Source organism: Kogia breviceps, chromosome 4 (genome assembly GCF_026419965.1).
Source record: "Kogia breviceps isolate mKogBre1 chromosome 4, mKogBre1 haplotype 1, whole genome shotgun sequence".
NCBI classification, from domain to species: domain Eukaryota; kingdom Metazoa; phylum Chordata; class Mammalia; order Artiodactyla; family Physeteridae; genus Kogia; species Kogia breviceps.
Genome location: NC_081313.1, coordinates 13,933,158 through 13,949,224, shown reverse-complemented (window position 1 = coordinate 13,949,224; position 16,067 = coordinate 13,933,158). Strand labels below are relative to the sequence as shown.

General features: G+C 44.5%; 1 protein-coding gene across 1 annotated transcript in view; it reads left to right on the top strand.

Moving 5' to 3' along the window:
- MYO10 (myosin X) overlaps positions 1–16,067 on the top strand; it is a 223,442-nt gene that overhangs the window by 173,240 nt on the left and 34,135 nt on the right. The window contains exons 20-21 of the mRNA XM_059061921.2: positions 12,896–13,020; positions 13,113–13,227. Of these exons, the coding sequence (XP_058917904.1) occupies positions 12,896–13,020; positions 13,113–13,227 (240 nt within the window). The remainder of the gene's footprint in view (positions 1–12,895; positions 13,021–13,112; positions 13,228–16,067) is intronic.

Sequence of the window (16,067 nt, the reverse complement as noted above, 5' to 3'; positions counted from 1 at the left end):
TGGTTTTCTCCAGGAGAGCTATGGGTTTTTCATTACATATATTCTCTATATTTTTGATTTAAAAAAAAAAACTTTGCATGCATTATTCTTTCATTTAACGATAATGGAGAAAACAAGGCTTTACTTGTATCTCCCAATGTCTTTTACATCTGTCCTCATTAAATACTATGTTGGAAAGTGCCTTCGGTACATCTTGACCTGAACTCTTTCCCACAGAAACACATTCCAGTTGTGTCATATAAACAGCTGAAAAAAGAGGTGGGTATTGAGCTGTGTTTTTGTCTTGTTCTCTAGAAACACATTTTGAGGACTGCTTGGACCTTGTGACTGGCATGCTTTAGAGTTGAGGTTAAGCGAGCATTAGAGTTGGGTTCTTCTGCCGCTGGTTTTCATGGAAGTAAATCAACTCTAGTTGGGTAGAATTAGTTTCGTTAAGGTTTTCTTCCACCATCCATCTATTTAATTGTTCCATTCCAGTGTAAACATAGAGTGGTATCAGTATCGTGACTCCTTTTGCCTCTAAGTCTTAGACTGAATCGACTCCATGTCCAAAGCTACTTTAGTTGCCGGTTTTCCCCCCAGTCCTTCCCGTGATGTTGTTTCATACATTTGTAATACATTTAGATTCTTTTGTGACAATCTGAGTTCTTTCCTGGGGTGATCCTCCAGGGTTCGTTCTTTTGCTGTAAAGTTCTGTGGATTTTGACAAATGTATCATGTCACGTAGCCACCCTTATGGTATCATATGGAATAGTTTCCCCAACCTAGAATTTCCCTGTTCTTTATTCAGCCCTCCCCCAGGTCCTGGCAACCACTCTTTTTTTTTTTTTTTTTTTTTTTTTTACCATCTCTATAGCTTTGCCTTATTCAGAGTATCATGCAGTTGGAATCACGTACATACACTTAGCACTATGTATATAAGGTTCCTCTGTGTCTTTTGAGGGCTTGACAGCTTTTTAAAAAAAAAAAAATCTGAATAATATTCAGTTGAATGGATGTACCCGTTTCTTTTTCATTCACCTATTGAAGGACATGATGACTGCTTCCAGCTTTCGATGGTTATGAATAAAGCTGTTATAAACATTCACGTGTATGTTTTTGTGTGAGTATAAGTGTTCAACTCAGTTGGGTAAATACAGTCAGCCCTCCTGATCCAAGGGTTTCACATCCGGGAATTCAACCAAGCTCAGATCAAAAATATTCAGGAGAAAAAATTCCAGAAAGTTCCAAAAAGAAAAACGTGAATTTGCCACATGCTGGCAACTATTTACCTAGCAGTTACATTATATTTATATAGCTACCTAGGTAGCATTTACATTGTAGTAGGTATTATGAGTAACCTAGAGATGAAGTATACAGGAGGATGTGCATAGGTTATATGCAAATACTACACCATTTAATATAAGGGACTTGAACCTATGTGGATTTTGGTATCCATGGAGGGTGGGTCCTGGATCCGATCCCCTGTAGGTACAAAGGAATGACCGTACAGAGGAGTGTGATTGCTGGATTATATGTTAAGACTATGTCTAGCTTTGTGAGAAACTGTCTTCCAAATTGGCCGCATCATTTTGCGTTCAGCCAGCTGTGAGCTAAGGTTCCTGTGGTTCTACACCCTTGTCAGCACTTGGTATTAATCAGTTTTCTGGATTTTACCATTCTAATAGGTGTGCAGTGGCATGTCATTATTTTCATTTGCAGTTTCCTGAGATATCTGATGTTGAGTGTGTTTCCGTGTGCTTCTTAGCCACCCCTATAGATTCTTCGATGGTGTCTCTGATCAGATCTTCTGCCTTTTTAAAAAATTGGGTGGTTTTTTCGTATTGTCAACTTGTAAGTGTTCTTTGTGTATTTTGATTACAGTCTTTTTCAGCTATGTATTTTTCAAACATTTTCCCAGTGTGTTGCTTGTCTTTTCATTGTCTTAACAGTGTCTTTCACGGAGAAGTTAATTTCAATGAGATCTAACTTACCAGTTTTTCCTTTCGTGTACTGTGCTTTTGATATTGTATCTAAGTTATCACCACACAAGTACATTGAAACAGCTGTAAACAGGACCACCCTTTCATTTATGCAATAACAGTAGGATAAGTGGGTGCCTATCTGAGGTGTCCAGTCCAGTGGTCAGCAATTTAGTGAGAAATTCATAAGATTCAGCTCCTGCCCAGAGGAATTTATACTTTTTTGTGGTACGCGGGCCTCTCACTGTTGCGGCCTCTCCCCGTTGCGGAGCACAGGCTCCGGACGCGCAGGCTCAGCGGCCATGGCCCATGGGCTCAGCCGCTCCGCGGCACGTGGGATCTTCCCGGACCGGGGCACGAACCCGCGTCCCCTGCATCGGCAGGCAGATTCTCAACCACCGCGCCACCAGGGAAGCCCAGAATTTATACTCTTATGAAGGGTCACATGGATATGTCTAATGGATATTTTTTAAATTGTGAGAAATAGATTCACAGACATAGAATATAAACTTATGGTTACTAAAGGGGAAAAGGGAGGGCGATGAAATAGGAGTTTGGGATTAGCCAATACACGTCATTATATATAAAATAAACAACGAGGACCTACTGCATACCATAGGGAACTATATTCAGTGTCTAGTAATAACCTATAATAGAAAAGAATCTGAAAAAGAAATATATATGTAAATATATATATGTAAAACTGAATCACTTCGCTCTACACCTGAAACTAACACAACAGTGTAAATCAACTCTACTCAGATTTTTTTTTAAATGTGACATGCAGAACATCACGGCCAACAGATGACACCAGCTGGATACATCCAGAACAATTTTATTGCAGAGGGAGTATTTGAGAAGCCCCTAAAAGATCCATGAAACTCGGCAGAGACAACGGGAGGACATTTCAGGTGGAGAAGTTGGCTTCAGCTGAGATAAGGCAGGAAGTGAAGGTTTCAGTCAGAAAACAGCTAGAGTTATCTCTAATTTGACTAAAATGTGGAGGGTGTGTGTGGGTGTATTGACTGGAGAGGTAGATTTGGAGCTTACTGGGGGGGGGGGCCTCCAATGTGAAATTGAAGCCCTTGTCTTAATTTGGGGTGCGCTGTAAATTCAGGAACAGGGAGGGGGTATAATAGGGCTAAGGCTGTGCCTTAGGACGGTTTCATGTACGCATGCGTATATTATTTATGTTCAAAGGTTTCCTCCCATTAAGTAGTTGGGGTTTGTGTGGAACTGAGGTGAGGACCACAGTTTCCACCTCTAACAGAGCTTGAAGTTCCTTGCTTTTAAACTGTGCTCATCTGGAAAGGGTGTGGTTTGAAGGCTGTACTGGGTGAGTGAGAAATTTCCACACTCTGTAATCTGACCCCCCAGGACTGACCAATGGCTTTAACCAGTCGTGACTGGTTAATGATGCTTCCCTTCCTCCCCTGGGAGGGGGATGCCGTTGCTTCTTTTCTCAAAACGTGGAACTTAGCAAAGTGGTAACAACTGTTGTCAAATGGTGAACTGCCCGGAGAGAAATGACTGATGTGAGACAAAGACCCTTTGTCTCTCGTTTAATTGGCTTTTGTTTACTTCCTTTTCAAGGTCAGGAAAGTTACACTGCTGCTTTAGTAACCGTGCTTTTGAAAACCATTCAAAGCATGATAAACTTATGCTATTTATTAACTGCTTTTGAGAATTTGATGTAACAGAGACAGCAAATAAAGATGGAGAGGCCTCACGTCTTAATTTTTTGTTAATTAGTAGGGAGTGAGGACAGGAGTCCTGCCGCCACTACTCAGTGTAAGGTTGGGCATGATATCTTACAAGTGTAACATAATTGGGTAAACTCTAATGTAATTTTTAATTCTTAAAGTGGATGAAGGGTTATCAGGCTTCTTAAGATTTGTTTGCTTGTGTTTAAAGTTGAATTAGGGTAAACGTATATCCCATGATCGCAATGCAAATACAAATATTCCTAATATATTAAATAGTCTCTGTAATGCTGGTGTCTCTCACTCCACAACGTTTCCTTTAAAAAATGAAGAATCATGTAATGGTTTTACCCAGGAATCAACTTATTTTACATTTCTTGGGATGCTGGATGCTAATCCCCCGTGAAAGGGACTGTGTAATAAGTCCCTCCGTTGCAGAGCTAGTATGTATGTAGATAAAGTTCACAGTATTTCACAGAGGAAGACTGTCAGGAACCATTAGAAAACACAATGAGGAAAGTAGAACTCTTTCATTTTAATTAATTTTAGAATGTTATACCACTCACTTTGAGAAACAACCTACCAGTGTTGGGTTAGAGGTAAATCTTATCGATATAAAGTTTTAAAAAATTATGTTTGTATTAGGCTACTAAGGTAGGGCAATAAAACAAGTGTTGGAATAATTCTCAGATCCCATGTCTGGTTACTCTGTGCTCTGAGGACCCTTGTCGCCAGGCCCAGGGCTTGCTTCCATATTGCATTCCAAGCAGATTGGAGCCAAAGAGAGCCTGCATTTGTAGGGTCAGAGCAGGGGCTGGGTTTGCTCTGCGCCGTCCCATACTGTTGCCTCTGGTTGCTCAGTTAATGGAAGGTTCTTAATAAATACTTTTTGTGTGTGTGTGTGTGGTACGCGGGCCTCTCACTGCTGTGGCCTCTCCCGTTGCGGAGCACAGGCTCCGGACGCACAGGCTCAGCGGCCATGGCTCACGGGCCCAGCCGCTCCGTGGCACGTGGGATCCTCCCGGACCTGGGCACGAACCCACGTCCCCTGCATCGGCAGGCGGACTCTCAACCACTGCGCCACCGGGGAAGCCCCAATAAATACTTTTGATTGATGAAAATAGTAAGTAATGTTTACTTTTACCTCATCTCTAAGACACTGAGATCCTATCAAGTGGCTAGCTTTTAGACTTTGAATAAATTAAGCATCTTCTTAAAAGGGAGAGAAGGACCACTGCTGGAAATAAATTGTAGCCTGTGTTCAGAAGCACCCGCATGAATTATCAAGTTGCATTTATTATTAAAGCAAAAGCAGTCATCATTAAATATGGTGTCACCTGCGGGCTCCTTCCGTGGGATGGAGTCCAACGGGTTCTGAGTGTGTTCTTCTGTCCACAGTGGTGTATCGGCTCTTCCCGAGCGCCTGTCCTTGGCAGGTGGTAGGTATCCAGGGAGGAGAGGCAGGTGGGGTCGCAACCACAAGTGGGTCAAGGAACATTTGAATTCTGTCAGTCCTCTGACGCTGAGACACAAAGTAACGGTGTTGTCAGCCTTTCGTTGTCTGTGTTAATGGGACCAGTGACTGGAGCTGGATTTGCTCAGAGTTTGCTATTTGATTTTCCACAAAGTAACGGTGTTGTCAGCCTTTCGTTGTCTGTGTTAATGGGACCAGTGACTGGAGCTGGATTTGCTCAGAGTTTGCTATTTGATTTTCCAAAAGGCTTCCTTTGTTCACTAGTTATTTCTGTGTATAGATATTTGGCTGAACTCACGGTATAGTGTGCCGGTTTCTGCTCTACATTGCCGTGGCCCTTAGAATTGTGATTTTTTTACATCACCTGTATTTACACCAGGTCAGCACCTGACAGGTTGTCCCTAAGGCCCCCTCCTTAGTGTTAAAATTTTTAGAAAATGTCTCCATGTGCCCAAAAGACAGAGTGTTCTGGAAATGCTATGGTATAGGGCGCATTCTCTGCCTGGATTTCATTGTAATCTTTTCCCTAAAAAAGTTTCCAGCTCAGTCCTTTGAGAATTATATCCTCTGGAAATATGCCTCCGGTTTTATAACATGTCAGTAGAAAAATATGATTTGATTCAAGTTTGATTCACATACTAGTTTTCAGGAATGCAAAGTTTTTTGAACTTTTAATTGTTTGATTTAAGCAAATATTAACTGGTTTGAACAAGTCATTTAGCCTTGCTCACTTCCGGTTTCCTTATCCACAAAATGCAATAATATTACTCATCTAACCCACCCATCGGGTTTCTGCCTTCGAGTGCTGTATAAGTTGAAGGATTGCTGTGGGTACCTCGCACATACAAGCAAGAGGACTTGATTCCTGCAAGGCTGCTAAACAAGCATTTGAAATTCTGTGTGTATAATCATCAGTAGATCTTTGAGATTAGAATAAAAAAATTCTTTTTAAAAATTATTAATGTTTTTAAGATTATATATTTTATGGTTGCCATCTTAGACTATAAAAATAATATAGGAGGGGCTTCCCTGGTGGCTCAGTGGTTGAGAGTCCGCCTGCCAATGCAGAGGACACGGGTTCGGGCCCTGGTCTGGGAAGATCCCACATGCCGCGGAGCAGCTGGACCCGTGCGCCACAACTACTGAGCCTGCGTGTCTGGAGCCTGTGCTCCGCAACAGGAGAGGCCGCGGCAGTGAGAGGCCCGCACACCACAATGAAGAGTGGCCCCCACTTGCCACAACTGGAGAAAGCCCTGGCACGGAGACTAAGACCCAACACAGCCAAAAATTTAAAAAATAATAATAATATAGGCTCCTTAAAGGAATTGAGAATCTGTTGATTAACATCTATGAAAAATGATTCAAAAATTAAGGCAAAATAAAATACCTGGTTAACAGAAGTTAGTATTGAGAAGGAAACTTAACTTTGAGCTTCCAGTCAGCCAAGGCGAAAAGGGTAATACAATGCATTTTCTACTGTGCGTTCTCTTTTAATCACTGTATTTATTTTCAGTTTATTTGATCTTGCCTTAATTTCCTCTTTGGCACAAGGTGCGTAAGTAAGTTACCGTGAGTTATAATAGTCATCAATTTATGAATGTAGAGTCAGATTAAGCATGTCATTTCTTCCAGAGAGAATAGTTTTCTCCCCTGATATCAAATTTTTTTAAAAATTGCTCACATAGATCCATGTTAAGTGATATTACATAACAGTGGACGACAGCAGAGTGAAATAAGAGTCACTTCTGTGCCAGTCCTGTGTCCTTGACCAGCTTGTTCTCTCCCCTCAGGGTGTCTCTTCTCTTTGGGAGACTCTGAGGCATGGAGAGGGTCTAACCTCAGCAGCAGAGGTGGATTTCCCACCACCCCCTGACTCCGTTTCTAGTCGATGTAATGCTTAATCAGAGTGTGTGTGACTTCTCTGCAGTCCTGGCTGGCCCCCGCCAGCCCCCCCTGACCTCGGCGTGGCAGGCTGCATTCCCACCCCACCCCCTCTCCTTGCACTCTTCTCAGGGCTTCTCCATTGGTTTCTGTGAGACCTCAAATGCTGAAAAGCATTAGAACTTCAAGGGTCCACGGGTAATTAACTGTTCTATTTTCTTTAATTAAATAAGCGCAGATTGAATGTCCTCTTACCGTGGACAGGTGACTATTTCCAAATCCATCATCACACTTCTTATTGTCTCTATGCAGTATTTTTGAAATTATGGAAGGCTAGGTAATGTTCGTGGTAATCATATTCATTAATACATAAATGCATTTTTTCTTTTCTTTGTTGTTGTAAAACACCTCCCCTGTCTTGTGTCCCTGTTTGCCAGCAGGTCTCTTGCCCTTTATTTAGATTTTTAGCTGCAGAAGCTTGGGCTTACCCGTAGTTGATTTTTTTGGAGGGCTTAGCATGCTCTGTTACCAGTCATTTGTTTTGTCTAGGCATTCTGAAATCTTATTTTTTCAGATTGTAGAGGAGAAAGTTCTAATTTTTTTTTTTTTTAAATTAAATTACCTGAAGCTAAATATATTTAACCCTGTCTCCAGGATACAAACTCTCTTGCATCCATCTCTTTTTGTCTATTTTAAATGTCTCCGTGTCAGTCTGGCTTCTACAATACCTTTTTTTCCTAAGCTTTATTGAGCTGTAAATCACATACCATGCAACTGACTCATTTGAAGTGTACAATTCAATGGTTTTTCATAGATTCACAGAGATGTGCAACCATCACCACAGACACTTAAAACATTTTCATTACCTCAACGAGAAATCCCCTTAGGGGGCTTCCCTGGTGGCACAGGGGTTAAGAATCTGCCTGCCAGTGCAGGGGACACGGGTTCGAGCCCTGGTCCGGGAAGATCCCACGTGCCGCGGAGCAGCTAAGCCCGTGGGCCACAACTACCGAGCCTGTGCTCTAGAGCCCGCGAGCCACAACTACTGAAGCCCGCGCGCCTAGAGCCCGTGCTCTGCAACGAGAAGCCACCTCAATGAGAAGCCCGCACATCACAACCAAGAGTAGCCCCCACTCGCCGCAACTAGAGAAAGTCCACGCAGCAACGAAGACCCAACGCAGCCAAAAATAAAGAAAATAAATAAATTTATAAAAAAAGAAATGCCCTACTTCTTGGCTTCCGCCCTCTGTCTCCCGATCCCCTCCACCAGCCCTTAGCAGCCACCACTCTACCGTCTGTCCCCGTAGATCTCCTGTCCTGGACGTCTCATATGAACGGAATCACGTAACACGTGGTGTTTCGTAACTGGCTTCTTTCACTTAGTATGATGTTCTCAAGGCTCATCCATGTTGCAGCATGTAGCAGTGCTTCATTTTTTTATGGCCAGTAATATTCCATTTTATGGATAGAAAGACCGTTTTGTTTGTCTCCTCATCAGTTGATGGACATTTGGGTTGTTTGCACTTTAAGGTTCCCTTACAGCAGCTTCGCTCCTGATTCTCCCTGCTTCTCTGCCTCTATGTCCACGCTGTTCAAAGTAGGACCTCTACAATCCATTCTGTACCTGATTTTTTTTTTTTTTACTTTGTAAAAAAGAAAAAGTTAAGTGTCTTCAAATATATATAGCCAGATCGAAATTTTTCATATTGTACATAACGTGATTATTTCCTTCTTTTAGTGCCATCTCATTTTCCCCCCTTTTTTCTCAGCTGTCTCTTCTTTCTACCACCCGTAGTAGCGCCCCCGACTCAGTAACAGCCTGGCATGTCTCCTCCTATCCTTTTCTGCACATGTGTGTCTAAATGTGTATATTCACACACATGTACATACATAGAGCAGGTGTTTTATTTGATGGGGTCATTGTTTTACAACGAGACTGTCACACATACTTTTTCTCGCCTTTCAAAAAGGCTTGAGAGTTAACTGGGGCATCTTTAATTTGGTCTTATGTTGTAATGGCCGCCTAACACTTCATGATGGGCATGATATTAAAATAGACCCAGCCATGCCTCTGGTCCTGTTTCCAGTTTTGCTGCTACCAGCACGGGGATCCTTCTACACAGCACAGGTCTGCCCCCGGCAGGCAGCTCCTGGTCCTGGAAACGGTGGCACCAAACTCGAGTGCCCGTCCACCAACAGCTCAGGTCCCTGCCCACCTCCCCGTTCCGTCCCGGACTGAACTACTGAACATGCCAGGTTCTCTTTCCATCTCTTGGCTTTGGTTTGTGCTGTGTTCTCTGTGTAGAATGTCCCTTCCCCTCCAGCAGTGAGTAGGAGTTGTGAGAGCCCAAACTCTGGGTCAGACCTGGGTTCAAATTCACGGGACACCCATACCCCCTCAGTACTTTTCTTTGTCCCGTGTTTCCAAGGAACGTAACTTTAATTTTTAGTATGGTTTTGTTGTAGGCCATCTACTATATAAGTAGGGATGTTTGGCATACCTGTCACCCTCCTAAATTTCAGGGTCCTTGGCGGGATTTTCAGGGCAGCGAAACCACTCTGTGCGATGCTCTGATGATGGACACATGTCATTACACAGTCATCAAAACCCAAAGAACGTACAGCACCAAGAGTGAACCCTGACGGCAGATACGCACTTGGGGTGATTAGGACGTGTCATGTGGGTTCATCGCTGTAATGAATGTACCACTCTGGTGAGGGGTTTTGATTTAAGACAAAAAAGAATCCAGGCCCTGCCTTTTGTTTCCCGCGCAAGCGTGAATCATGAAACCCTGGCGCATAGTAGGTGTTTAATCACTTACATTCAGTAAACGGATCAAGACCAGACTTCTGGGGCTATAATGGCCTGTTACTTCCCAAATCCTCCCCTGCTGTCGGCCATCTAAACTTCACAGCTAGGACACTGCCCGCAGCCTTTGGAGGGAGGACCTCCGGTTCCGGAAAACGAGTTACCAGTACAGACTGGAGTGCATGAGGTGAAGTTTGGAAAGGCCACGTGCCTTTGAGTTGTGACTTGTCCACCCTCCAGCTGTGTCATCTTTGAACATTAAATCCACCGGAAAGAAAAGGAAGTTGAGACCCACCAATGGAAAGACAGGTCTGCTCCCCTCGTGATTGTGCTGTGTGTTGCCCAGGGCGACAATCTGCGGACAGATCCCCCTCCTCCCCGGTTAAATTTCTGTGAAGGGGCAGAAACACAGTCACAATGGGAGCCTGGAAAGAGTGGCCACCCCCGGTGGCTCCCTCCCCTCCTCCCTCCGTCCCCTCCCCTCCCCTCCCCTCCCCTCCCCTCCCCTACTCCCTCCCCTCCCCTCCCCTACTCCCTCCCCTCCCCTCCCCTCCCCTACTCCCTCCCCTCCCCTCCCCTCCCCTCCCCTCCCCTCCCCTACTCCCTCCCCTCCCCTCCCCTCCCCTCCCCCCCTCCCCTACTCCCCTCCCCCCTCCCCTCCCCTCCCCTCCCCTCCCCTCCCCCCTCCCCTCCCCTCCCCTTCCCCCTCCCCTCCCCTCCCCTCCCCTCCCCAGGCTGTATGAAATCCTACAACCACACCACACTAATTAGCCCGAGAATGGAAGGGGTTGTCATGGCGACCGAGCACTTTTTAAAGCACAGGAATGGTGTTCATTATTGTTCAGTGTCTTTAGCTGTGGCGAAAAGGTCAGTGTGGCAGTTGTTTTCCATATGAATTTTGGCCCCAGAGCCAAACCGAAGGTGGAATGTTCCACGGAGGGACTGGAAGATGGTAAGTGTGGCTGGACTTTCTGGATGCGGTGTCCCTTTCGGAATATTTTTCAGAGTGTTTTAATGACGAGTGCCAAACGAAGGAATTGTACGGACTTTGTTAAGTAGAGAAGGAAAGAAACGGAGCAGGGAAAAACGGATGGGTCAGGAACAGTGAAAGTTGGAGGGAGATTTAGAGAGGATTTTTTTTTTAATTTATTTAACAAGTCTTTGAGCATCAAATGATTAAATAGGAAATTCGTAGATTTCTCTGACTTTGAATTAACCAAGTTAACTAAGTCTGATGCCTTGTTCAGTTTGTTTTATATTAGCTCTCTGCTGGTCGTTGTGGATTGCTACTGTTCAGATTATATTCCCAAACAAACCTAACAGAAGCATTTTAACCAAATACCCCCAGAACAGTTGCCTTTCTCTCTGTGTTTCAATCCGAGGATAAGGTAAAGGAGTTTTCAAGGCTAATTTTTTCATGCTTTTATTTTATTCTTTCTAGGGATATTTGAAATAATTAAGACCAGAAACCAATGAGCCCCAGTTCTTTGGATATTCGCCCTTATTTATTGGCTAAGACTCCAGTAGAATACTGCTGAGTAGAGACATCTGACCCCAGTGTTCGTAGGAGAAATTAAATATGAGACAAGTCATCCTGCTGAATATGATGGCAGCTTTTCCATCAAACGCTGCAAGGGAGATTTGCAGAGCATTCTTCAGATTTATTTTTTTGCTAGCTTGGAAAGCGTACAGAATAACATGGCTTTCAGCCTGATTTTGTGTTAATGACTGGCTGTGTTTTTAAGGCTCGCAAATTTAAGCCACTTACCGTCTTTGCGCTTTTTAACAATGTACTTGTGTTCTATGGCACTATTTTTCAGTCATTTTGTACACAGTTGTGTAAGATAAGAAAATACGAATTAATTAAAGGGAATGGGGTTGTTTGGATTAAAAAACAAATCACTGCCCAAAAAGCTGTGAGTGGGAAATGGCATACTTTTGGGCTTTACCCTGAAAGACCGTTGTCCTGTCAGCAACACCAGTTTGTTTGGCAAATGAACAGATAAGAGAATATGGTTCAGGATGTTAAGTCTTGGCTCGATTTCCTCTGTCTCTTGTTTGTATGTCCCGGGATTAATTTATTTAGTGATCGTAGCATGGAGCTCGATAAATGGGGTCTCTGACTAGAAATTGAGAAAATTAATTTTTTTTTTCATTTTTGTCTGTTTTCTCCACTTACAAGTTCTCCTTTTCCTCCCCAGCCCCTAACCCCTCCCCCAGCCCTCACTGGGTCACTGCATTCTTCAGCTAAAAAAAAGCCTGGAAATTGAATTTTTAAAAGTAAATAAGGTGATATTTGCATGACACTTAAGATTCTTTGGAAAACATAGCATTAAAAATGGTGGCCTGTTTATGATATTTGTAAAGTAATCAGAAATTTGAACCTGGATATTAATATCAATGAATTATTGGTATCTTTTAAGATATGATAGTGTTGTGGTTCTATTTAAAAAATGATACTGGAACACTTCCCTGGCGGTCCAGTGGTCCGCACTTCCACTGCAGGGGGCACAGGTTCCATCCCTGGTCAGGGAACTGATCCCGCCTGCCGCAAAGCAAGGCCAAAAAATCAAAAGATAAAAGTGATACCGATATATTTACAAATGAGAGTGTCTACTATCTGGGACTTGCTTCAAAAAAATCCAAGGTCAGGGAGTAAGTGGGCTAAGGATGGGGGAGGCAGGATTGACACAGGTGCTGGCTGTTACAGCTAGGCTGTGGGTATGTGGGGTGGGGTTTGTTTTCTGTTCTGTATATTTGTATAGGTTCAAAATGTGTGTGTGTAAAACCATGATGGGGGGCTTCCCTGGTGGCGCAGTGGTTGAGAGTCCGCCTGCCGATGCAGGGGACACGGGTTCGTGCCCCGGTCCGGGAAGGTCCCACGTGCCGCGGAGCGGCTGGGCCCGTGAGCCGCGGCCGCTGAGCCTGCGCGTCCGGAGCCTGTGCTCCGCAACGGGAGAGGCCACAGCGGTGAGAGGCCCGCGTACCGCCAAAAAAAAAAAAAACCATGATGGGGGTGGGGGGCGGTCTTGTTAACATCATCTTCTCGCCTCTTGGCATGTTTTAGATGCCCGACCAGTTTGAGCAGGCAGTTGTGGTCAACCAGCTGCGGTACTCCGGGATGCTGGAGACAGTCAGGATCCGGAAAGCTGGGTATGCTGTCCGAAGACCCTTCCAGGATTTTTACAAAAGGCAAGACGGAGCTGCAGAGACACTCTTTCTTTGCAGAGGGGTTGGGGAAAGGATTTTAGCACGAGGTGACGCTGGGCATTCTTCTTTTGCAGGTATAAGGTGCTGACGAGGAATGTGGCTCTGCCCGAGGACGTGAGGGGCAAGTGCACGGCCCTGCTGCAGCTCTATGACACCTCCAGCAGTGAGTGGCAGCTGGGAAAGACGAAGGTAAAATTCCGGAGAAAGAACGACTGTCCCATCAATCCCCTGAGAGATGTTTGAGTTCGGTGCTCTGTGATGACTGCTAATCAGCTGTTTTTCCAGTGTTGGGAAGATCCGCGTGGTATCGTGCTAGCCGTACTCTTTTTCCTCCCAACGTGAATCTTTTATCTGAAGTCCTTGACTTTTCAGGGACTCTGTTCTTGGGGACACATTGAAGCGTCGGATCCTAAGTGCGTGTGTTTTCATTCAGTCAGTCAACAAATGTTGGCTGATGGGCAACTCAGTGCCAGGGAGGAACTGGGCAGCCTCTGGCATCTAAGAAGTGATACCCCAGACCCTTCTAACTTTGCATTATCAGAATAGAATACTGAATGTTCTCTCTGCACCACAGGAGCTGTTGTGTGGGAGACCAGCAAGTAGTCCAAAATCCGGTAGGCTACCCGAAGTCCTGTCTGGGAAGCCAAGTTGAAATCCATTTTTTTAAAACATGCAAGTGTGACTGAGGCCTTTTACCCCTTAGCTGAGTGATAAGCCGTCTGGCCTCAACAGCAAAAATTAGCCATAAAATTGGCAGTATGACCTCTTCTCCCTGTATCAGGAACTTCCAGAGCCCTCATTTGGGGTTCCATTCTCCTTATGCCACCCACCTCCATGGTCTTATCACACAGGAGAGGCAGAAATGCAAGCAGCTGGGGGTCGGCCTTTGAGTGTCTGGTTGTCTTCAAAAGTAAGAGGTGTTCCTCAAGCCTCATCCTCCTGACTCTACCAGTAGGAATGCAGCATCAGAGAAATATTTTAAAGTTTCTGCTCACATTATGTTTTTAACCTAGGAGTTTCTTTGTTTAAAAAAAAAAAAAAGAAAGAGGAGGAAGAGGGAAAGAGAGACATATATCTTGCAGTTTGACTGTCTTCATCTCAGAGCTTCTTTGACAAAATACCATAGACAGGGTGGCTTAAGCACAGACATTTATTTCACATAGTTCTGGAGGCTGGAATTCTGAGATCAGGGTGCCAGCATGGTCAGGTTCTGGTGAAGGTCTCCTTCCTGGTTTTTATAGACAGCTGCCTTCTTACTGTGTCCTGACACGGTGGAGAGTGAGTTCCGGTCTCTCTTCCTCCTCTAAGGGCACTAATCCTTTCATGGGGCCCCACCCTCCTAAACATAATTACTTCCTAAAGGCCTGACTTTCAAATACCATCACATTGGGGGTTAGGGCTGCAGCATAAGAATTGGGGGTGGGGGGGTGGCAAACATTCAGTCTGTAACACTGATGTGAGATTAATGACAAGTATTTAGGCATCACCTGGAGCCCACTTAGCAAAGGAAAGTGTATAATGAACATACTCTTCATGCTCTTGAAGGATTTCAGCTGGCCAGGGATTTAAGATGCAAACATCTAACAGGGTAGAGATGGCATGCAGAGGTGTATTGTATTAGTTATCTATTGCTGTGTAACAGACAGCCATAAACTTAGCAGCTTTAACAACTCACACCAAGTACCTCATGGTATCTATGGGTCAGGGGTCCAGGCACAGCTGAGCTGGTCCTCTGTCAGGGTCTCAGAGTGTCAGCTGGGGCTGCATTCCCTTCTGGAGCTTGGGGTCCTCTTCCAGGCTCACCTGACTCTAGAATGCCATTCTTTGCAGTTGTAGGACTGAGGCTGCAGTCCCACTGGACCCTCTTTTCCTGCTGGTTGCCCCCTGGGGCCACTGTCAGCTTCTAGAGGTCCCCCCACAGTTTCTAACCATCTGACCCCCTCCCAGGCCCTCCCACTTCTTCAGGGCCAGCAGGAGATGCTCCTGCTCCAGTCTCCTAAGGTGGAGTCTTATATAATGTAACATATCCATAAGAGTGATATCCCATCACCTTTGCCATGTTCTAGAAGAAAGTCACCGGTTCCACCCACACTAATAGGATTAAAAAAGGGTGTAACTCACTGGGGGTCACCTTGGGGTGTGTCCTCCCAGGTTTATAGGTCTCTTTACCTGGAATTCTCCACCCTCCCCTCCACCCCGTTTAGCCAACTCCTCCTTCAAGTCTCTGCTTAGATTCAGGCTTTGACAGGAATCCTATTTGACATTCTTCATTGCACCCTGCACCAAAACTCACCCCTAAACTGGGCTAAGCCCCCTCCTCTGTCATTGACATCTTTCTGTTTTCTGCTCTGTTATAACACTTAACATGCTGTCATGTTGTCTTGGTATTGCCTGGTGACTTGTCTACAATCACCCAATAGAGAATGTGGAGTTCATTGTTCGTTCTTCTACACAACACAATGCACGTAGTAGGAGTTCACATAGTAGGAGCTCAGTCAGTGTCTGTTAAATGCTAAAAAACTATAAAGTGATGGCACAAGATTGTTGTATGTTGAGTCACTCAAAGAACTTTCTAAAGAAGTTGGTTCAAGTGGAGCTCTTGGCAGTATAATATAGTCTGCTCTGATTTTTTTAATTAAAAAGGTATTACATTCTCTATAAACTGATATCCTCCTCCTGTCTCACCGCCTTATACCATGGAATAACATCAAAGATTATTGACTCACCCAGCCAATACCAGTCTCTTTTCTGAGCTCTGAAAAATCAGTCCAACTTCATTTACAGTTTACGATGGAAATCAGGCCCCAGCAAGACTTAGAACTGGGTGTAGCACAGGGATACGGAGACATAAAGACATGGGCATTGCCCCCGGTTTACTAAGTTTCTGGGAGATAATTCATCCCATACAACTGATAAGTTATGCAGTGTGGTCTCTTGAAGGAATAAGGACACAGCTCCAGGAGAGAGCTCACTGTGAATTGACATGATCAGAAGAGTATTCAAGAAAAGGAAATCTTTAAAGAGGAGTT